Source organism: Malania oleifera, chromosome 5 (genome assembly GCF_029873635.1).
Source record: "Malania oleifera isolate guangnan ecotype guangnan chromosome 5, ASM2987363v1, whole genome shotgun sequence".
NCBI classification, from domain to species: Eukaryota; Viridiplantae; Streptophyta; class Magnoliopsida; order Santalales; family Ximeniaceae; genus Malania; species Malania oleifera.
In genome coordinates this window covers 29,976,537-30,000,679 of record NC_080421.1, presented here as the reverse complement: position 1 = coordinate 30,000,679, position 24,143 = coordinate 29,976,537, and the positions used below count along the sequence as shown (strand labels likewise).

The 24,143-nt window shown below is 39.7% G+C and overlaps 1 protein-coding gene across 4 annotated transcripts in view; it reads left to right on the top strand.

The window, feature by feature from the left end:
• LOC131156322 (ATP-dependent DNA helicase Q-like 2) overlaps positions 1-24,143 on the top strand; it is a 141,036-nt gene that overhangs the window by 35,121 nt on the left and 81,772 nt on the right. For 2 of the 4 annotated variants that reach the window (XM_058109912.1, XM_058109915.1), the window contains exons 5-8: positions 2,014-2,118; positions 2,225-2,329; positions 2,418-2,540; positions 19,022-19,110. In XM_058109912.1, coding sequence (XP_057965895.1) covers positions 2,014-2,118; positions 2,225-2,329; positions 2,418-2,540; positions 19,022-19,110 — 422 coding nt within the window. The remainder of the gene's footprint in view (positions 1-2,013; positions 2,119-2,224; positions 2,330-2,417; positions 2,541-19,021; positions 19,111-24,143) is intronic. The other 2 variants (XM_058109913.1, XM_058109914.1) reach the window with 2 other exon arrangements.

Genomic DNA, 24,143 nt, shown 5'->3' with positions numbered 1-24,143 from the left:
GGCCTATACAGCCAAGTTTCCTACTCTGTTAGGGTGTCCCATAAATCATGGGATTTGATTTATTAATTTACTCTTTAGGAATGCTAGGATTGTTGTATATATTCACATGTAATGTTCAGATCAATACATAACTCTTTTCAATTTTCGACAAATGTATTGTTTGTACCCTGCATTTCCAAACAAATTACAAAACAGCAGCAAAATTCTGTAAAAAATGTTATATATTAATTATAAAGTATAAACTTGCATTAAACTACATAATTAATTACAAATTATATAATATTAACTTAGAGGCTTACTGCAAGTTAATATTATAAGAAGAAGCATTCGGCAGGCGGCAGCATAATTGAGGAAGAACTGAAAAAGAAGAAGCAGAAGAAGAACTGAAAAAGAAAAAGAACTGAAGAAGAAGAAGAACTGAAAAAGAAGCAGAAGCAGAACAAGAACTGAAGAAGAAGAAGATGAAGAAGAAGAACTCAAAAGGGAGCAGAAGAAGAACTGAAGAGGAAGAAGAAGAACTGAAGAAGAAGAAGAAAACAAAGCAGAAGAGAAGAAGAAGAAGCTAGATGACTCATGAAAATCGAAAAAGAAGAAGCCTGACGATGACGACAACTTACTAATTTGAAAATCGAAGCAGCCTAATGACTCATGAAGGCTTGAACCTCGATGACGAAGGGCTCTTGCTTGTTTGAAGGCTCGAAGACGAAGAGCTCTTGTTGGTTCAAAGGGTTGAATATGAAAGCCTCGTGTTGGTTCGAAATTCGAAGGATCAAAGACAAAGGGCTCCTGCTGGTTACATACTACTTCGAAGGATCGATTGGTCGAAGACGAACTTCTCCTGCTGGTTTCGTGCTGCTTCGAAGGGTTGAAGGCGAAGGGCTAGTGCTGGGGCTGGTTTTGGCTAGGTTTTATTTCTTAATAGCTTAAAAAATTTCAAGGCGCGATTCACTGCGCCTGAAGAATTAGTGCGCTTCGGTGTGCCTACTTGCGCCTCTTGAAGGTCGCCTCGCCTGAAGAAGGATGAGGCGCTAGCTTGGTCGCCTCGCTGCCCCTCGCGCCTAGGGCGTGCTTTTAACTACTATGCTTGAGATATCTCAAAGGTGCACCTGGGAGAGGTCTTCTATATCATAATCAGAGGCAAACTTATATCCATGGATAAACAGTTGCAGATTGGGTTGGATCGCCTTCGAATTGGATATCCACCACCGGGTACTGTATCTTGGTTGGTGGTAATTTGGTTTCTTGGAAGAGTAAGAAACAAACTGTGGTGGCAAGGTCAAGTGTTGAATCAAAATATAGATCTATGGCTCACACTGCTTGTGAACTTGTCTTGTTGAAGAACATGTTGGAAGAATTGGGTTTTTTGCATTCTTAGCCTATGAAATTGATGTGTGACAATCAAGCTGCTCTTCTTATTGTCTCCAACCCGGTCTTTTATGAGTAGATGAAGCACATTGAAGTTGATTGTCACTTTGTTTAGGAGAAACTTGTGCAGAATCTTATGACGACCGCTTATGTGAAGTCGGATATGCAGCTTGCTGATTTGTTTACCAAAGCATTGGGGGGGTGCTCATGTTAAATTCATTTGTAACAAGCTAGGAGCATATAGCATATATGCTCCAGCTTGAGGGGGAGTGTTAAGAGGTTATTTATGTCTTTTAGTATTATTATTATTGAATGTGTTAGCATGTTAATTAGTGAGAGCTAGTAAGTCATTAGAATGTATTTAATTTGTATTATAAATAGAGGGAGAGACCTATCTTCAAGTTAGGTCATTCATTTTAATCAAATCTTAACAGCGTATTGGCCCCCCCCCCCTCTCCTTTTATTGTTGTTCTTGGTTCCTTTAGTAGCTTATAGTTTTTTTGCATCTTTTCTTACCCAGGGAGGACTTCTGTCCTCTATTTTGTACTTTGTTCATTGCTTTAATAAAATTTTCTTTTATCCAAAAAAAAAAGAAGAAAAAAGAATAGCATATTTGTCAAGTATTTTGATATTTTTGGCATTTTACAGGAAGCTCATTGCTGTAGTCAATGGGGCCATGACTTTCGCCCTGACTACAAGAACCTTGGTATCTTAAAGACTCAGTTTCCTAATGTTCCTATTGTTGCTTTGACTGTAAGTCTTCGCTTTTTCCCTTTACCTTTCGGGAAAAAATGGAGAAGATTTTTGACATAGAATTCTGATTAATCATTGCATTGATCTGAATTTGTTATGTGTTTAGGCAACTGCCACTAAGAAAGTCCAAACTGATCTGGTGGAGATGCTGCGTATTCCAAAATGCATTAAATTTTGCAGCACAGTGAACAGACCAAATCTTTTCTATATGGTGCAGTTATTTGCTTCTCATATTTCCTTCCAAATTGTTGCTTGGTGATTGTTTGGGGAGTTAGAACTGAATTGCTGTTTCATTTTAGGTGCTAGAAAAGTCATCTGTTGGAAAGGTTGTGGTTGATGAAATTGCTGAATTTATACAAGGTTCATATAGAAACAATGAATCTGGAATTGTTTACTGCTTCTCGAGAAAGGAATGTGAACAGGTATATGCGGTGTTCATATGCTTTGATCAATGTCACTGTGGGGGATTAAAGTATGTACTGCTTTTTTTTTTTGGCATCAAGTATGTGATTGTAATCACACGACACTATATGCCAGACTAGGAGGCTTTTGCATGTCGTTGGGATTGAGACTATTTTTCTGTTGGATGCTCAAGTCTCATCACCAGCAGGTTATCTTTAATTTCAAACCTCCAGCTCCGTATCATGTACCTCAGTAGGGCTGAAGGGTTTGGCCATGACCCGATTGCCTTGAGCATTTGTTGTTCCACAGTGAGCCCCAAATGAGGACCTGAGGATCCATTGTCCACATATTCTTGTCTATGCGCCTCATCCAATTGCTTCCCTAGTGGGTAGGCGCTCCTATTACCACTACCTAAGAAAGTTTCTTGAACTGTTTGCCTTTCTTGTACTTGTATCTCAACAAAAAGAAAAAAAAAACAGAGAACATTTCTCATCACCAGAATTGCTCAAATGATAAGAATGTTCATGCATGTCTCATGAAATTTTAACATGATATTATGGTGCAAGGGACAAGAAAAATAGAATTATATGTATGCTATAGAAACAATTGTTCTAGTTTCAAAAGCTATGGAAGATTGAACAGGAGCGAGGCCTTTCCCAGACTCCAGTTAGAGTTTTGTTGCTGCAATCTTATTTAATCAGTCTACTCTACGTACAGTAATATCTTCAGTTAAATTATTCATCATAACTGTAACACAGCATATTCGTTTAGACATTAACTGAACATCATTATATCCTATATTTATTTAAATTCAACTCATACATCAACTAAATATCAAATGTAACTTGTTTAGACATTAAAAATTGAATAAAATATTGTAGTAGGTACTAAAAGAATTTAGTAAATCTATATCCTACTCTTTCTAAAATCGTAAAGGCTTAAAACTGGCATTCCTATCCTTTCCTAGTGATAAATGACTAAACGTTAGAAGGCAATTCATATATAAAATCCATTTTCGTAACGCAGCATTCCTATCCCAATATCTAAACAATGTAGTAGGTTTATAGGCTTAAAGCTGGTATTCCTATCCTTTCCTAGTGATAACTGACTAATTGTCAGAAGTCAATTTTACCACTATCGCAGCATATAAATTTTGGTAGGAGTAAAGATGCCTCTGCATTCTAGTGACCAGCAGGTTTTGTAGTACTGTGGGGAATTTGGTTGGAATGAATTATACGCATTTATGGGGAAAAAGTTTACTTCTTCTTCTTTTGGATGGAAAAAGAAGATATATTCATTAAAGAGTATATAATGTACAAAAGAAGATGATCCTTGTGTAAAAAGAAGAAACCTAATAGACTATAAAACAATCAAAATAAATATCCTTACCAATCTCATTGAAGATCCTAGAAAGGCACCCTTTTAAAACTGGCAGCTGCAATAGACCAGAGAGAAGCTGAGTACTGAATCCTATACCAAAGCAAAGTACCAGAATTCCTCTTTCCAGAAAAGATACGAGCCGTCCTTTCCATCCAAATTCCCCATAAAACTGCATAAATTCTACAAAGTCCACAATACCAAACCATCACCACTCTTCCCCAAATCCTATAGAGTAGTAATTTTTCTAGTGAATCTGAGCGAAAAACCCAAATTTCCCCCAAAATAACGAGTAACTTATTCCAGATCCCTCAAGAGCTAGGGCAATGCAAAAATAGATGCAAAGCAGATTCTGAGATGTCGAAACACAAGGAACAAACATCTGGAGGGGGTTTTCATTGTTAGATCCTTCTACAGGAAGCTTTTCCTTTTAGAGTCAAGCAACTTTAATTTCCCTTGGACACTGATTTGGAAGACAGCTGTTCCCACAAAAGTTGCCTTCCTCGCATGGAGGGCAATTCATGGTAAGATTTTGACTCTGGATAATTCGCAAAGAAGGGGTCTGTTAGTCGCCAACAGATGTCCCCTTTGCATTGGTTGATCCAGAATCTGTAGAGCACATCCTACTTTATTGCACTTGGACCAGGAATCTCTGGAATATGGCTTTGTCTCTGATCGGACAATGGTGGGTTATTGCTAACTCTGTGGAAGGGGAACTCTGGGCTTGGAATTGGATTCAGGCAACAAAGGAGAAGATAAAGGGCTGTGTCCCTCATTTCCCTTGCAATTTTCTGGTGCAAGAGAAGAAAATAGGCGAGTGTTTAAAAATTCAACCTCAGCAATCCAGATCAGCAAATACCACTGGTTTACTGCAGTCAATAGCTGGCATTGTCGGACTGTTGTTAATGTCTATGATATAATCTTTGATTTGTGTGACAACCTGTACCACAGGCGGGCATCTCATTGATGCCTTTTCAATAAAGTTTACTCCAAAAGAAAAAAAAACATGTGGACGTAATGCCTTCAAAGGTAGGAATCCTACTCTGCTACAGATTGTTGGTGTTTATTTTATCAGGAACAATCAACCAAGAAAACACCTGAATCCTAGAGCAGACTAGCTTTTTCAGATGAGTTGACTTTTTCTTTATTGTTTCAAAGGAGTGAGTTTTCTAGATACTTGGAGGGATTGCAAGCATTTTGTTTTGATTGCCTTTTCTTTTCCTTTGTTTCATTTATGAATAGGGCATCATCTTATTCTCCTTATCAACATTGTTTCTTTTCAAATTAAATCATCTTCTTTTCTTATTCAAAAAAAAAAAAAAGAGATCAATTTCATACACTAAACCATTTAATAAACCAGGACGTTTGCAATTGACAACTGGAAATGTTTTGGAGCTAGGATGGAGTCTTAAAGGGAACAGGGCATTTTGTTTCCATTCCCAGGGGAGTTAACGGTTCTTTATGGAGAGGTTTTGTTGTGGCTTTGAATTCCATCATAGATCTGGTGAAAGTTAGGAGTCTGGTGAAGGTTTGGTGTTCGGTGAGATGTGAAGAAGGTAGTTGGGGGGAATGACGAAGTGAAGGGAGTGGTTTGTCCATCATCTACCAAGAATGGTGATCCTTGTACCAATTGTTGTCCTTTTGTTGCTGTTTTCTTGCAAGGATCAGGTCATCATAGAGCAAGATGGTTGGCAGCTAGGGTTTCTAGGTGGAGTTGCGATGAGAGAAGAAGACGTGGCCAGTTCTGGGCTATAGATGGGATTTATTGGAGTTGTCTGGATATTTTTATCTTATTCTTTTGATTTGGGGCAATTGGTGAATAAGGCTAACTCATTTTCTTCTAAGGCCCATCAAGTGCACAAAACATGTAATAGGGAGGAGGGTTCTACTTAGGCCAGTATAACTCAATTAAGGCTTATTTCAGAGGAGCTTTTTTATGAACCAATGATGATAGGGTTAATAAAGGACGATGCTCATAAAAATAGGTATTAAGAATGTTGGTGGGGGGGGGGGGGGTTCATATTCTGCTGGTAGTTTGTAATGTAGTTGGGGCAGCTGTGTTCTTGCTCATAGGTGAAAAAAAAAAAAATGCAGGCGGGTGTTGATTTGTCAATGAATCCACTTGATTCCGCTCTTTGGGTGAAATTTTTTTTTTAAAGTGATATGATGCTGGTAGCTTTTCTATTGCGGATGGGTAAAGTGTGATTAATCTGTTGAAGTAAGATCGGACAAAGTTTTATAACTATTATGTATGAAGATGTTAGAAGGATAGTCGATGATAAGCACAAACTCGCAATAAGATCTCAGAATGATGAAAATTGCTCTGGTAAGGGATTTTGGTCTTGTTGAGAGCTATCCATGAGGCTTTCAGTGATGAAATATGAAGATCCAAAGGCCGACAACTCCATATAGGTGATGCATTGCTGAAGTAGTCAAGTTGCAGTTGAAGATTTTAAGAAGTTAGTCCACTTCTTTGTATTTGTAGTTGCTAAAATATTTACTAATTATTGTTCGCTAGGTGTCCTTGTTATGTTTTAGGCAAAATGTCATTTCTTTAGCCCAACTTTATTACAAAGCTCATTTATGAGTCTAGTTCCAAAGAGTATATTTATGAGATCATTGAGTCTAGAGGAGTCAAGACAGCTGTAGTCAAGAATAGTCATTCTTCTAGGCACATTTAATGTGCAATCTTGTCATGTACTCGTATTAATGTTAACTAGATAATGAAGTAGCTCAAAATTTTCCCTTTTCACTTTTTTTTTTCTTATCAGTTCTGGTCTGCTCATAATTTTTATGAGATCTGGAAGACTGGTTTGAGGATTCACCAAGTGGCACTTTCCATTGCCTCAACTGGTGCATTTTCATGTGGGAGGATCTGTTGGTGCTATTGAATCTCAATGCAATTATCCTAATGTCAGATCTCTAATCTGATGCCTACTACACGCCATTTGCATAGTGTGTGCTGCATCAAATTGGTTCAGAGCAGGTTCTTTGGGTAGTTATAGATGGTGGGAATGTGTCACTGCCAAACACTTCACACCTTGTGAAGAGCTGTGCAGCACTGGCTAAAGCACTCTTGCTTAACTAGTCAACCAAAGATACTGCGTTTACCACATAAACGCATTCACATTAGTTGAATGAAAAGCGGAAGTAGTAAGTAAGTCATGAAAGCAAATGGCAAGCAAGCGGTAAACATTGACGCAACATATTTCATTAGCAACACCTTTGTAAGCAACACGTCTTTAGCGAGGGAGACAAGCAGACTGAACACGTATGACAAATGATAGTGAGTTTTACAAGGCTAATAAACACTCACCCTCCCTTAAAAAGTTTTATACGCTATTTTAGATTTGACACTTGGAAAATTCAAAATGTCTGAAGAGTCATACTTCCACTTTACACTAAGTCTTACACCTACTTAAAGCATAAAACCTATACTACTATTTACATGATGGTAACCCATCCCATGCACACAAGACAAGTGGTCACAAGCAAGCATAATGCCCTGAACAAGCTTGGCTCGTGACATTCTCCCCCACTTATGTTGTTGTCCTTGTAGACTTTGACACTAGGTACTTTTCAACTTTGTCCATAAACAGTTGCAAATCTTTCACTCAAATCTAGCTGATTTCTTCATCTCCAAGGCCTTTCTACTTAACTAAGAACTCGTGCCGCTTCTTCCTTGATGGTGTGAACTCTTTGTTTGCAAGGGTAACTTCAATTTCTCTTTTGTCAAGTTGAGTAGTCTTTAGTGGTGCTTTGGTTGACTGACTTCTTGGATATTCATTTTCGGCATGGAATGGCTTGAGGCAATTGACGTGAAACATAGGATGCACTTTCATCCAAGTTGGAGCCTTGGAGGATCAACCTTGTAAGAGGCCTTCTCGACTTAAGCCAAGATGGAGACTGGTCCTTCATATTTGAGAAGTAGTTTCCTATCTTGACCTCACAGTGATCTGATCTATTCAATATGGAGCTTACAAGCATCAAGTCACTCACAAAGTGTAATGGTCTTCTCGCCTAATTTGTTCACTTCTTCATTTGTTTGGAAGCTTTCTCCCAGTAAGCTCAGGCGATCTTTGCATTTTATCTCGATTCTTTCGTTAAGATGAATTCTTTTGGACTTTTCTTGGGGTAACAGTGGTTGTTGGCCTATAACAAGTTCAAAAGGATTTTCATTGATTGTTGAGTTGTTTTTGGCATTGAAACAAAATTGAGCCAAATAAAGTAGCTGCACTTAGTTCTTTTGATTGGGGGTGACAAAACAGCAGAAGTACTCCTCTAGTAGCTCGTTGAATCTCTCTATTTGTTCATTTGTTTGCGGGTGGTAACTCGAAGAGATGTCGAGTTGTGAATTGAGGGTTCTAAAAGGTTCCGTTCAAATGTTGCAAGTGAATCTTGAGTCTCAGTAACTAATAATTTCTTGGAGAACAACCAGTATTTCATGATATATTTAGAAAACAATTATGTTGTCTCGTCTGTCAAACAATTGTGTTGTCTCATCTGTCAAACATTACTTTGGTGTGGGTATGATTGTACTTTGAAAACTTGTTTTATAGCCACAAGTGTAGACCGTGCATCTTCTAGTCTAGGTAGACTGGTGATGAAGTCAAGTGAGACTTTCCCACAGGCTTGTTGTTACTTGAAGAGGTTCCAATAGTCTTGCAATCTTCTTCACTCCAGCTTGTTTTGGTAACATGTGAGGCAAATTTGGGTAAACTTGACCACCTTATCACACATGTGTGGCCAATAATACCTCTACTTCTGCAGTGCCAAAGTGTGATGCCATTTTGGATGACCTTCAAACGGCATCTCTCAGCAGTGTCTTCCTCAAATATCTAGCTTGAGGTACAAAGAGCCATTTATCATGTGTCATCAGCAACCTATCTTCTAAACATAATTGGCACTTTTTTCCCTCTTCTGCACTTTTCATAAGGTTTTGGGCAGCTGGATCTTTGGCTCCCATATTATCGTGGTAACCTTACTGTCAAGTGAGTAACCATCTGTAAGGTCGCAAGCTCGGCCTTCCTGCTTAGCTTATTTGCGACTTGGTTTATTCACCTCACCCTATGCTCAAATAAGAAATCAAACTTTTGCAAGAATTCTTGCCAATGGGTCTGCTTGAGTGATAACTTTAGTTGTGTAAAGAAGTGACTAACAACTGAGTTGTTTGTTTTCAGCACAAATTTCAACCTAGGTAGGTAATGCTGCCACAGATGAAGTCAATGTATCATTGCTACATCTCCTCCTTTTGAGCTGTGTACTTCTGCTTTGCTTCATAAGCTTATGATTATTGTGCGCAAAAGGATGCTCATTTTGTAAGAAGACTCCACCAAGGGCATGATCTGATCCATCTGCATATACCTCAAAGGGCTTCATGATAACATCATGGCTTCGTTAAAGTTGTTTGATGTTTCCTAAAACTTCTCTATCTAGTTTCACCTATGACCCTTCTTCAGTAGTTTTGTGAAAGGAGTGGTTTTCCTTGAGTTCCGCATCACAAACTTTCTATAATAGTTGGCAATTCTAAGAAAGGAATGCAATGTTTTCATTGTTGTCGGGATCTTCTAGTCCTGAATACTTCTCCATATCCATTTGGACATGACTGTGCTTGATCACATGACCAAGGAATTTGATGCTCCACTAAGCAAAAGAGAACTTATCTTTCTTCACATATAGGTTGTTCTCCTTTAGCCTATTGAACACCTTTTGTAGATGCTCTTTATGTTCCTCCATGGTGGAACTGTAGACAACAATGTCATCAAGGTATATCACGACAAACTTGTCGAGGTACTTATGCAATACCTGGTTAATCAAGGTGAAAAATTTCCCTAGCACATTCGTGAACTTGAAGGGCATCACAAGAATTCAAATGTCCCATATCATGTCACATGAGTTGCCTTTGGTACATACCCATCTGCTATCCTCACTTAATAGTAGCTTGCTCACAAGTCAAGTTTGGTGAAGTACTTTGCATGACTTAACTAATTAAACAAATCAACAATTAGTGGAATGGGACACTTGTTGCGCACAATCACCTTGTTGAGCGTGTGGTAGTTCACACACATTCGCATGCTCCCATCGTGTTTCATTTGAAACAACACCGGTGATTCAAATGATGCTTTGGAAAGATGTATATAGCTTGCTTTCATTAACTCATCATGTTGTTTCCTTAATTTTGCTAACTTTGGAGATGCCATTCGATATGACCCTTTAGCAGGTAGCTCTCCTAGTAACAACTTGATTCATGCTCCATACCTCATCATGGAGGCAAGTTATCCGGTAGTTTATTTGGCATCACAACTTCATACTCATCCAACATAGCTTTGATGGTTGTAGGCACTTTCTCTTGACCTATTTTTTCATCTACCACTAGTTGGGAAGATATGTCTGTTCTTCCCTTCTCAATCATTTCTTGAGCTACTTGGAAAATAGGAATTCCTCATCATCTCCTTTCTGCGCAATGACTTGCATTATGCAAGGTCCCATTAGAGAAAAGGAACTAGGAAATGAGGGCATGTTCTTAGTTTGCGTTAAGAATTCCATTCAAAGAATTACTTGGAAATCATCTAACAATACGATTGTGAAATTTGCACTTCACACCCTTTGTCCTAGATTTATAGTCACTTTCTTGGCTACTCTTAGAGTAGGCTGACCTAGTAGTTGTGTCCTAAGTCCTTTTCTAAGTTTAAGTTGAGTTTGCGTCTCTGTTTGTGAGACAGAACTATGGGTAGCCTCAGTATCAACCATAGCACGGGTGCTCTTCCCATTGATTTGTAGATCCACAAACATTAACCTTTAGCTTGGGTAACTTTTATCTCTTTTGTTTGCCTCTCCAACATGTTGAGTGACCGCATTGCACCCATCGTTGGGGCTTCGTCCTTATCCTCATCATCTTCTAGTGCCCTCTACGCAGTGGAAGGTTGTAGGCATTGAGTGATTACTTGTGAGGGAAATTTGCAACTTTGTGAGGGTCGCGACATAAGAAGCATGTCATCTTACCTTCACCATTGGGTGTGTTGAACAATGGAGACATTGGGTGTGTTGAACAATGGAGATGACAAAGCTTCTTTTGAAGTTGATGCTTTGTTGTCTGCTCCCCAACTTTTGGGTTTGCTTTTCTTGAAAGACTTTCAATTGTTTGTACCCATGCCACTCACTTTAGACATTGTGAAATTCTCTCCAGTGTAGTTAGTCAAGCGTTCTGCAGCAGTTTGTGTAGTAGGCAAGTCTTGAACTCTTTGTTAGTGAAGTTCTACCCTTGCCTACGATTTCAACCCCTCAAGAAAATAGAACAACTTGTCTTTCTTTAACATGTCCCGGATATCCAACATGAAAGTAGAGAGTTGTTTCACGAACTCCTTGATTAAACTAGTGTGCTTAAGATCTTGTAGTTTTCATAGAGCATTATACTCAACATTCTTAGGAAAGAATTGGGCCTTAAGCTCTCTCTTAAAGCTTGCCCATCTATCAACTATACAACATTCGTTCTCAGTTCAATTTTCATCATACTTGGTATGCCACCACAGCTTAGTGTCACCAACCAAGTACATCATTGCCATGGATACTTTTGCCCATTCCAAGTCAGTCCTTATTGCGCGAAAGTAATGCTCCATGTCAAATAAAAGTTTCCCAACTCCTTAGCATTATGGTCACCCTCATACATTCTAGGTTCTGGCACCTTTGTGCCTTTATACTTCATAGTATTGGAGTTTCCTATAGCAAGAACCATCAGGTTCATCTTTGCTGTTAGATCTACCATTTGATCCTGTGATGTTTCTACCATCCTGTGGAGGTCCTTTAACATTTCCACAATCGAACCCTTTTGATGCTTCTGTGATCCCTTTAATACGTTAACACGTTCAGCAAGTTTGGCCTTCTCCACAACCACATTGTTGGCTGTCTCAGCCTACACCTCTAGTGCTTTAATTCTATTGGTATTGGTGCCATTGTCTCTTACCAATCCTCACATAATCCCATTACGAATACAACCGAATTCCCGTGGCAATTAATCAAGCTTTGATACCAATTGTCACGGATGAACACTTTACACCTTGTGAAGGGCCGTGCGATATTAGCTGAAGCACTCTTGCTTAACTAGCAAACCAAAGATTACAATAGTTTATCACAAGATCACGTTAAATAGTAGTCGAATGAATAGTAAGCGAAAGCAGTAAGAAATTCATGAAAACAAATAGCAAGCAAATAATTCATTAACAACACTCTCTAAGCAACGTGTGTTTAGCGAGGGAGGAAAGTATGGTAAACATGTTTAACAAGTGCTAGTGAGTTTTAAAAAATTGATGAACAATCACCTGGATTGATGTAGGTACAGTTATTAGATTGATTTTTATTCCCTAAAGTGCTTTATATGTTATTTTAGCTGACACTTAGAAACATCAAAATGTTTGAGTCATATTCCCACTTTACACTGAGGCTTACTTCTACTCAAAGCATAAAGCCTATACTACTATTTACATGATGGTAACCAATCCCATGTACACAAGACAAGCAGCCACAGGCAAGCATAATACTTTGAGCAAGCATAGCTTGTGACTCTAGGGTGGAAGAATGACGACTTATGCTATTGTTGAGATGTTGCTTGAACTACAAGACCAAAATTGGAACCTTATGGAGTTGGTTTTCCACACAAATAATCAAGGAATGGAAGGAGCTGGGTCATGAACATGTAAGAGAAGCTCAAGATGAATCCAATCAGTTTTTAGAGGATGGAAGTGATAATTCCAGCAATGGAAGTAATCCTGGACTTAGATGACATGTTTAGCACAATGAAAGGTTGGGGATAATCAGACACTGCGAGCTCTTCAAAAGTCTAAAGAATATGGTGTTCAGGTCCATACTGCAGAACTGACGGTGACAAGGAACTTGAAAAATTCCTGGATTGGATGGACAACATAGAGAGCTACTTTGAGTACAAAGGAATTACAAATGATTGGAGAATCGAGCAGGCTGCTGTAGAAAAGAGAGTTGCTTATACTTGGTGGAAGCATTAACAAAATGATCATGAATTTGGAGGGAAAAGGGAGTCAGAAAGTGGAATAAAATGAAGGAAAAGATCAAGGAACAATTCTTACCTCAAGACTATGAGCAAAATTTGTTCAAGAAGTGCAAAATCTTAGGCAGCATGGGAAGAGTGTGAAAGAGTACACGCAGGAGTTTCATCAAACACGGAGGTGTAATCTCTCTGAAGCAGAACATCTGAAGGAAAGCTGATGCATCAATGATCTTTGGTTGGAAAATCAGGATCAAGTAAGCTGGCAGACCTTTCAAAGTAAATGATGCCCAACAGCTTGCTTTAAAGATTGAGCCCCATTGACACAGAGTACATCAAAGAAACTAGGTGATCCACGAGCGGGAGTTTGTCCACATGGCCTCAATTAGAAACATGAAGGCAACACCTGCAGTTTGTCCAGATAATACTGTTAGCATGGAAATCAGCTTTATAACCCACCACAAAAACCATTAAGTGCTACAGGTATTCAGAACAACCAAAATTGAATGTCTGAAAAGGAAGTCTACCGAACAAGTTTATTTTTCAGAAATCTCGGAAGAAGTACTAGATGGCAACGATGCAGTTAAAACTTGCTATGAGACTTGACATGAACCCAACTTGGAAGAATAAGGGATTGAAGGTGATGAGGCTTGTGAAATGCTGCTGGATGTTTGAAGGTCCATGTGTGCTCTAGTGAAAAATTGTGCAGTTTTGGTTGCGTAAGAACATTTTTCGCAGATGCAGAACATCTTTGGTGGGGGAGGACTTTGAAGTTTAATAGTTGATGGTGGCAGCAGGGAGAATCTGGTAGTGCAAGAAATAGTGGACAAGTTTAAATTCAGCACTAAGAAACACCTGTGACCCTATCGCATCCTTTGGTTCTGTAAAAGAAATGAGCTTCTTGTGTCTTCAAGATGTTTGGTAAGTTTTTCAATTGGCAATTCATTTAAAGATTCAGCTTGGTGTGATGTGGCACCAATGGATGCTAGCCACATCTTACTTGGTTGGCCATGGAAACATGATAAAAGAACTGTTCATCATGGTGATGTGAACACTTGTTCTTTCTGTTTTAATGGGAACACTATACTGCTAAGACCAATGAACGAAGGTGCTCTGGTCAAAAGGGAGGCCAGAGGTTCTTGTTTGCTTATTTTATTTTATTTATTTTATAGGAGAAAGCAAGTACTCTGCAGTTGTTTTTATGCTGCTTGCCGAATTTGTCCTATGAGATGGATATTTATTGAAAGGAAAAAGCTGTCTGTGCCAACTGGTTCTTTAGAAGAGTTTTTAATTGCTGAATTGCATGACATTGGAGATGTTGGTCGAGATAAGGTTTTTAATTTGGTTGATAGAGGTATTTGCAGCCTAATTTATGTCGAGATGTTTTCAAGTATGTGGAAAGACGTTAAATATCTATTTGCCAGAAGGCCAGCAGCAAAATATTGGTTTCTACACTTTTACTGGAGCCTACTGCACCCGGGTTGAGGAGAGTACGGATTTTTTTTGTGGGATTTCCAAAAACAAGAAGAGTTTATTGATTCTGTATCTCCGGTGTTCGATGATTTCATGAAAATGGTGTATTTCATGGCATGCAAAAAAGACATAGATGCAATATGTAGCACTTCTATTTTTTCTAAATGTTGTGAGGTTACATGGTTTGCACAAGAATTAACATTGAATAGAGATTTTGAATTCCTCCATCCACTCCTAAATAAGCACTTTTGATTTCCAGTCATGCGGAAAAGAAAGCCTGACATGGGGATATGCTAGATAAGAAAACAGGAGCTTATGCTGCGTGATGCCAAGATGCGTGAATCATTAAAATGGCAACTCGAGCTGAACCATCGAGTAGCAGTTAAAATTATTCACAAGTCAGTTCACCCTTTGCCTTGTCGGCTACCTGTCATTATTATGGTCTAGTCATCCCAAGCCCAACTTTATTTACAAAACTCATTTATGAGTCTAGTTCCAAAAGTGTATTTATGAGGTCTTTGAATCTAGAGAAGTCAAGACAGCTGTAGTCAAAGCCATTTTCCTAGCTGCATTTAGTATGCAATGCCGTCATGTACTTCTATTTATATTGGTCCATGTAATGAAGAAGCAGTGCAGAATTTTTCATATTTTTTGATCAATTATGATCATCTTAGAATTTTACTGAGATCTGGAAGAGTTGGTTGAGGATTCACCTAGTGGCACCTTCCATGTGTTGGGAAGTGATCTACGAGCAACAATCGCACAAGCAAAAATACGCAACCAATACAAGACCAGATTTACGTGGTTTGGTTCACTGTGACCTACGTCCATGGAAGCACTCACAATCTACTATAACCGGGAGAATTACGACGAGGAGGAGGCTACTGCCCTCAACTCCACTCTCTCTCTTTCTCTCTCTACAAAGATTCACTGCCTCACACAACACAGCCACGCCTCTTACAACACACACAGCGCTCAGCCCTCACACACAGCTCTCTGCGGCACACACACAGAGCTCTTTGCCGCACACACACAGCCACGCAACTCACACACTTTCCACACACAATTACACACATATATATACACATGTGGGAGGGGGATAGTCAAACACGGTGGCTGCAAATTCAACATGGTAGGTAGCTGTTTGGTGGCCGTCCGTCTCCAGTGTCAACGATTGTGGCTGGGTGGTGCGGCTGCCGACTCCAATATGAGCCACACCCTAACAATCTCCACCTTGGCGAGTATCAACTCCCAAGTTCACAGCTCCACCTTGATACGAACTAGATCAAGGAAAATCTTCATAGCTTGGTTCAAATGTCTGAACCATGCAAGGAGTACCGCCTTCTTCATCGGCAAATCAAACTCGTCTGTTCGTTTCTGACGACGTGCCGCTATCATCATTTGAGGTCAAGCCACCAACCTATGTGGTTCCCATCAACTGATATAGCCCACGAGACTCGTTCCCAGTAAATATCTTTGAGTCACATTGGGTCACCTTCATAGCTCCACCTGTGACAGAGATTTGGCAACCCTTAGAATCCAACCCACTAAGGGAGATCAAATTTCTTCGCATCCTTGGAACGAAGTTTATGTCATCCAAAATACAAACCGCTCCAACAGGCGTCTTCAGCTTCACAGATCCAATTCCTTTGACATCGTATGAAGACTCATCACTGAGTGATACCGTACCGCGAACTTCTTTGAAAGAATGGAAATTTTTTTTCTTAAAACAGACATGAATTGAACTACCAGAGTCCAAAACTCATCCATCATCATTTGGACGGAAGCGAGCATTCATGTTCTTTCTCATCAATTTCCGGCACTCCCTCTTCATATGACCATACTTCTTGCAGTATCGACACTGCACATTTCTTCGATTTTGTCGATGTAAGTTGCTCACCGTTATAAGGACCTCATCATTACCATGCCATGTGGCATGCTCTGATACATTGACACCATCCCATGTCTTCTTTTCTTCTTTGTATCGTTTTCGATCTTCACAGTCCCTCTTGAAGTGCCCCTTTTTATCACACTAGTAGCATACGACCTCGCTCGTATCTCGTCCTCTTGATTTCGAACGCCATTGTTTACCACCCGAGCTTTCGATCTTTGCTTCTTCCTTGTCTCTCACTATTAGCCACCAAAGCTTGCTCACGAGACATCACAATCGGCTTTCTTAACGTCTCACAATCTTGAAGTGATGCCATCACATCATCTAACTTCAAGGTATCCTTCCCCATGAGCAATGCAGTTACCAGACCATCAAATGAAGCTGATAGAGACGACAAAAGTAGAAGCACCTTATCCTCTTCATCAATTTTTACGCCGAGGCTCAACAACTGGGTCAAAATCTTGTTGTAATCATTTATGTGATCAAAAAAACTACTTCCCTCATTCATTTGAAGTTGATAAAGTTTCTTCTTCAGAAACAACTTATTGGTAAGGGACTTCGACATATACCTTTGCTCCAATTTCTTCCAGAGCTCCATCGGTGAGGTTTTGTCTAACACCGAATATTTGTCTTCATTTTCCAGACACAATCGGATTGTGTTGACAGTCTTCATCTCCAATTCGGTCCAATCATCATCTTTGAAATCATCTGGTTTCTTCCCGATCAACGACTTGATCAAGCCTTGATGAACCAAAATATCCTTCACCGTGCTCTACCATAAACTGAAGTTGTTTTGCCTATCAAACTTCTTCACCTCGAACTTTGAAGTGCCAACACCTGCCATTGTGCTCTGAATCTCACAAAATGGACGCCGCCAATGACTCTGGAACGGCCGAAAACCTTAGAAATGGTTCAAGCCGTTCAAAAAACCGACCCGAATTGTCTTCGAAAAGCCTAGTCAAACTTTCGGTTAAATTGGTAAAAGAGGGTCAACTCTCCGTTAACTTTAACGGAATATTCCTGACGGCATTAGCGGCCACTGATGCTGTTACTAACGCCGTCTGTTGATGTGGCGCCGCGGGGCCCACCTCCCATGAGGTCCACTTGTTGATGTGACACTGGGGCCCACCTGCTGATGTGTCTGTGGGTCCCAGCTGCTGACGTGGCGTAGGTCCCCCCGCTGACATAGTAGCTGACTGTGCAGCTGACTCAACGTTGACGTATTCGTGGACCCGCTGACATGGCTGCTGATGCGGATGCTGACGTCACGCCAACGTCAACTGTCTCCTTGCTTCAGCCTCCCCGTTCACAGGCCAGCGCGCGGGCGCGCGTGAGGACACCTTTTGATCACCAGTGGGTGCATCGGGGCGCATGGCAGTGTCGTCTCTCCATTGGTGGCGTGTGTGGGCGCGTGCGGCCTCTTCTGAGCTCCGTTTGAGCTCCGGTTACTGCCATTGGCTTTGTCTCAACGAGAGGAATGTTTTGGTGGTCTCAAAACCGAGTTTCTAGCTATTGGGCAGAGGCTCAAATCTTGGGATTTTGCTCCGATCCGGCGATTTTGCTCCAACCTCTCTCTGATACCATTTGTTGGGATGTGATCTACGAGTAACAATCGCACAAGCAAAAATACGCAACCAATACAAGACCAAATTTATGTGGTTCGGTCCACTGTGACCTATGTCCATGGAAACACTCACAATCTACTATAACCGGGAGAATTACAAGGAGGAGGAGGAGGCTACTGCCCTCAACTCCACTCTCTCTCTCTCTCTCTCTATAAAGATTCACTGCCTCACGCAACACAGCCACGCCTTTTACAACACACACAGCACTCAGCCCTCACACACAGCTCTCTGCTGCACACACACACAGCTCTCTGCTGCACACTTACAGCCACACAACTCACACACTTTCCACACACAATTACACACATATATATACACATATGGGAGGGGGATAATCAAACACAGTGGCTGCAAATTCAACATGGTAGGCAGCTGTTTGGTGGCCGTCCGTCTCCAGCATCAACGATTGTGGCTGGGTGGTGCGGCTGCCGACTCCAATACGAGCCACACTTTAACAACATGGCCTCCACTTTGTTTCCTGTGAGAGAGGATCTTTTGTTGACATAGAATATCATTGTGATTATCTTTTGATTTCTATTCTGACGAATCTGACATGTTATTTGCACTGCAAATGCTGCATCAATAGATTAGGGTTGTGTGGTTTTGAAGTCTGAAATTAATGAATTTGTCATGGATTTTGGTTGGTAGTGTATGTTTTCCCATGTTCACATAAATTATCATGCTTTTGAGGGTATTTCCTTGTGTGTCTTGCAACATGATTGGTGGCTGCTTTTATAGAAAATTTCCTTATCTATGGAGGATGTTTTGCCCTCCTTTCCTGTATTTCGCTTTTGGTCTTTTCTGCGCTATGACATATTTTTTCTAACATAAAAATAATAATCATGCTAGAATTTTTGAGGAGCAAACTGTTTGTTTTGGATTGTTATGGAGTTAGTGGTTTGCCTAATAATGTCATGGTCTTCTACATCTGGTGCTCCCAAAGGGTTTCTTTGACTTATGTTTAGAGTTATTATCTGCTCTATTAATTTCTTTAGTTTTTTCTCTTTTTAATAATCTTATTTTAGGAAGAAAACTTTCCTCCAAGTTAGATCCTTTTTAATCTTCTCTAAATAAATTCTTCTTCTTCTTTAATCAAATATGCTTGCCTTTCATGAAATCTAGGTTGCAAAGGAATTGCGTGAGAGAGGAATTTCAGCTGATTATTATCATGCAGATATGGATGTTAATGCTCGTGAGAAAGTTCATCTGCGGTAAACTCATTTTTCTTATTAGATCTTTTCTATGCCAAATTGATTTCATTTTTTATTTTCCTTTTGCTCGTGTCATTTTGGGATTGTCATCGCAATATGTGGTGCCTGTCTGCTGTCACATATGTCAATGTATTTTTACCATGTGTCGAGTACATTCTTAATGGCTTTTATTGTTAGTTGTAAGAATACTTATATTCTTGGATACAGCATGGAATAAATCTATATTAGGTCACCCTCATTCAGTATTCTCCTCTTTCTTGTCTAGTTTTTGGCATGAAATCATTAGAAGCATATTTGGCATGCAGTATAACAGGTGGGATGCTAATTGGGACTGAGATGTTCTTTTGAGAGTCTGTCGGAAGTGTATTTCGTATATTTATTCTCTTTTTTATTCCTTACAGTAAACTTATTGTGGATAAAGGGTATCGTGTTCAGTTTTGGGAAGATTTTTTTTTTTTTTTTGGGGGGGGGGGGGGGGGGGTGGGACATTCTGCACTTGGCACTTCTTTTCCTTGATTATATAAGCTGTTTGCCTTATGAGCCTATTTCTTAGAGAATTCGATGAAGGTGAGGCGATGCTTCCATCCTCTCAGCACCCTTCAGCTTCAAGCCCTTGAGCATGAGAACACAGTCGACAACTCCCTTCCAGAACCTCCCCCCTTTACCCTGTTACAGTAATCTTCCCTCTCGAAAACTCCCTTCCACAACCTCCCCCTTTTGCCCTGCTATAGTTGTTGTCCCTCCATGTCAACCCCATCCTCGAAACCATGTATGTACTTTGAAACCTTTGTTGGTAACATGCAGCTAGGTCATCCCAGCTGATCAGTGTTCTCCTTCATAATCTTTCGTTTGATCACCAAAACCACAACCCTATAACTGACGAGGGCCTCTTCTTATGCCATTCACCACTCTAGTATAACCGAACTTATGATCCCTTGTACTCCAGAAATTGGAACCTTTTTGCATTGCAACCCACTAAGCCTTCATCCATCTTGAAAGTCCTATAATAAGCTTTGAGAAATTGTTATGACCTTGCGCTGAACCTTTTTACCCTCTCCCTCTTATCGTCTTGTCTTATCACAAGTCTTGGTAGTGCTCGAAGTTAAAATGGGTGAACATGCCACACTTAAAACTGAGAGGAAAGTGATTACTATCATCTGAATGGATGCTTCGAATTTCCGTATCATTGAATACACAGGCAAGCTTGTGTTCTTTGTGCTGGAAAAGGAGGAACTCGTGTGGGTATTGAGGTTGACAGGGGTGTTAAGTGCAGCAAATGAAGGGGTTGCAGCAAACTGCAGTGGCATTATAATACCAAAAGGCATAAAGCAGTGTGTCGGTTAAGGATCTTGAAAATGTCAGGTGAAGGTTCTAATGCTTGAAGAAGGCCAATAGCAAGAATTTTTATGACACAAATTCCAGAATGGGACCGGAAAAAAGGGCGGAGGGACTTCCTTGCCGCCCTGTTGGAATTATCAGCACCATCTGTAGATATTTCCAAGCCTAACTGTTGCAGTTGGAGATGCTCTGACTGTGGGTCATTTAACATTCAGAGAGTTGAGGAGAAGGAGAGGAGTGAGGTTTAGCATGTTTTAAAGGATATCATGGAACTTCGATGCTGATGCGACCAGACGAGCTCGGGCAATGAGAATAGAGGCTGAATAGGAAATAGCCCACCACCAAAGGGACTGAAGAGGCCATGCAACTAATACAAATCCTTTTCCCTTAATATGTCGGGGATGGGGACACTAGGAAAGATCTCATTCATGCTGGGGGGTCTTCTGTGAGGCCAACAGGTTTGACTGCAGCTGGATGGCATTTCAATGGTTTAATTTATATTGGCAGAATAAAACCAAGGTGGTGTGGGTCATTAAAAGGAAGGGACCAAATTCAGAAAAAAAAAAAAGGGGGGGGGGGGGGGTTTGAAAAGGGTCCAAATCTGGAAATGCAAAAATCAGGGTCAGCAGCAGAGGCAGAGAAGGATAGCCTAGATCAAGTTAACTTGGATGTTTTTGGTGGGCAGACTGCTGAGGACAGCATGGATCCAGAAAAATCAGTGGCAGAGGGCTATATTGAAGAGGCTTCTATGAGCAGCAAGGAGCAAGATGATTTTGCAACCAAGATGCTGTGTCAGTTGCAGCTTCTTTAGAGAGGATGTTATCAATATCAGAAGTGGATATGGAGGATGACTTGGTGTATGATTCAGAAGAAGAGATGGGCAGTATGTGTGAATCTGAGAGGGAACTTTTGGAGGATTGGATGAGAGCTGATTTTGAAATGGAAAGGCAGGATCAGATGTTTGAAGGCTTTAGTGGGGATCTTGAAGAGGATGGGACAGATAAAGCCGATATTTCTGCAATGAGTTCTCAGTGTTTGTAGAGGGTTAGCCTTGATTTTCAGATTCAGATTTTACTCCAGCAGTTGACCAGATGAAAGCTGAGTCTGAACCTCCTGTAGATAACGGGTTATTCCATTTATTTAAGGAGCAAATGTAGATGAGGATCTGTATGGCCTGAGGCAGAATGCACTAGCTGGTGACACTAAAACCTCACTACAAATGGAGAATAATCACCAATATAGGGATCTGTGTGTACAGAGACAGGTAAGGACTCCATTAATTATTTTTCAGATCAATTGAATGCCTTGATTTGATGGGGGCTTACTCAAAAAATGATTTACAGGAATACATCCTTAAATAGTCCAAAGCCCAGGACCAAGTATTACTATGTGAAGAAATATGACAATTGTTTAATAACGACGAGGAAAGTTCCATCAGTTCTCTATCATTTAGAGATCTTCTCAAATGCAAGTTTCAATAACCAGAGGACTACCTGAATCAACCACGAAGAAGGGAATAGCTCCTTATATGTTTCTGCATTGCTCTTTTTCTTGGAAGATGGAATGAGATTTTTGATGTTTTATAAGAAAGTTGGAGTCCGTAGTTGGTGGTGGATCTGTTGATCATTTCATTTTCTGGTTTTGGTAGGAAGAGGATGCTGATGCTTTGTGGTGTTGTGCAGTTTTTGTAGTTCTGCAAGGTTTATGGCTGGAACAAAATGCTTGTATATTTATGATGAAAAATATGAACTCCTCTTTGTCATGGCATAAGGCTCATCATTTGGCCTCGCTTTGGTGTGCCGCTGCTGGTTGCTTTGAAGAAGTGAGGTTTCCTGATATTCAATGGGATTGGCTAGCTTTATTAGTCCATTGCTGTTTCTTGTGTTATTGTTTGTTTGTTTGTTTTTTTTTTCATCTTTTTCTTTACGAGGATTTCTTATTCTCCTTTTGCATATTTTTTCTTATCTAGTGACTTCATCTATTTTGTTAAAAAAAAAAAAAAGTTCCAAAGAGGGTGATACCACGTATATAAACTTGTTGTCATAGACAATGCAGATACTGACACAAAAAAGAAAACATTAATTTCACATCTTGAATAAATAAAAAATAAACTAATTTTTGGGCCAAAACTCACAACAGAGAGCCTCTAACAGGGTTAAAAAGAAATTGCAACACAAAAAATTCTCAAAATAAAGGAACTATGTCTGAGCTTTGAAGGGGAAATTATGAATCTATACCCAGTTGTGTTCTGGAAGTATCTCATACGTATCGCAGAGGTAATCCAAGCATATCCTCACATAATCTAGGTATAATGGTATATCTATGTGGCATCTGAAATTAAAATATTAATTACAAATTGCAGGTATGCATCTGATGCATTTCACTACTTGTCCCAGGTATATCTCTCTCCGAGTATATATATATATATATATATATATATATGCGGGGTGTTTTCCACTATCTGTGCTTCATAGGTGTGTATGTGATCATGATCTTGAATTTCAATGAAATTGTTGAAATTTCCATCGAAATTTCCACTTTCTGTCAGTTGAAATCAAAATAGCAGTCCATTTCCAGCTTACAAGATTTCCATTGAAATTTCAATAAATTTTTCGAAACTTATCAAAATCTTGAAATTTTTGCAAAACTTGTCAAAATTTCAACAATAGAATGAAAAATCTAAGATTTAAACCCAAAGAGAAATTTGTTTCTTAACTAATCTATTTTTTATTGAAACAAAAGATTATTACAAGGGATTTTGAAGCTGTATGAAAATTAAACTTGGATATGGCAACAACATTTTATTTAAACGTTCCTGTCTAAATTATCCTAGTATTTATTTATATAATAAATAATATTTAATTGATTAATGAATTTTAGTCATAGTAATCAAATATGTTTAATACACATTATAATATAACTATTGCACTTCATACACTAGATGTATTTAATTTATAATATACTTGTGCATGGGGAAATTTCACGGAGGTCTTGTTCTCTCTCTCTCTCTCTCTCGGGAACTATGCCTTTTTCCCTTTGTGCATTTAATGCTATGGAATTTCTTGCGGTAGCCATTGTTCTTGAAATGATAAATTCTTATTGAAGGTAAATCTTTTGATCTGCGATTAGATAAGGAGATTGTGTCCTTGCTTGTGGTCGAGAACAATGTCTCTCGTCACAGGTGGGTTAGATTTTCAGGAGAGGCTGTGTCTTGGTTTGCTGGTGGCATATCTACTTTTAGTCACATGCAAAGGAGGTTTCCATCTGTTTTATTAGGTATCATGAAGCCCTGACTGTTGATTAAATGGATGAAGATGGGTATCTATTTGGAGTTAGGGTTGGGGGAGGGGAAAGGAAGAAGTTCTGAATTTTTTTTCCTTGGGGTGAAAAAGGCGATGGGTGACAAAGCTGCATGGGTGTTTTCTGTGACATAACAAAGGATTTTTGTGAAGATCCTGGGAGTGTAGGTGCAGATGACTCTTCACGACATAGATCGTGGAGTTAGGTGGTATTGGAAGGAAAAAAATCATGAAGGTGATGGCGATGGTAGTCAAGTCCATTTTGTAAAGAAAGGTTTGAAGGTTGGGGAACAACAACTGGGTTGTTGGTGTGGAGACAAACTGCATTTGAATGGGCCCAGGGCCATTGCAAATTAGTCAGTTTTGATTGACAAGAGCGAGAAGGAAGCTATGGTT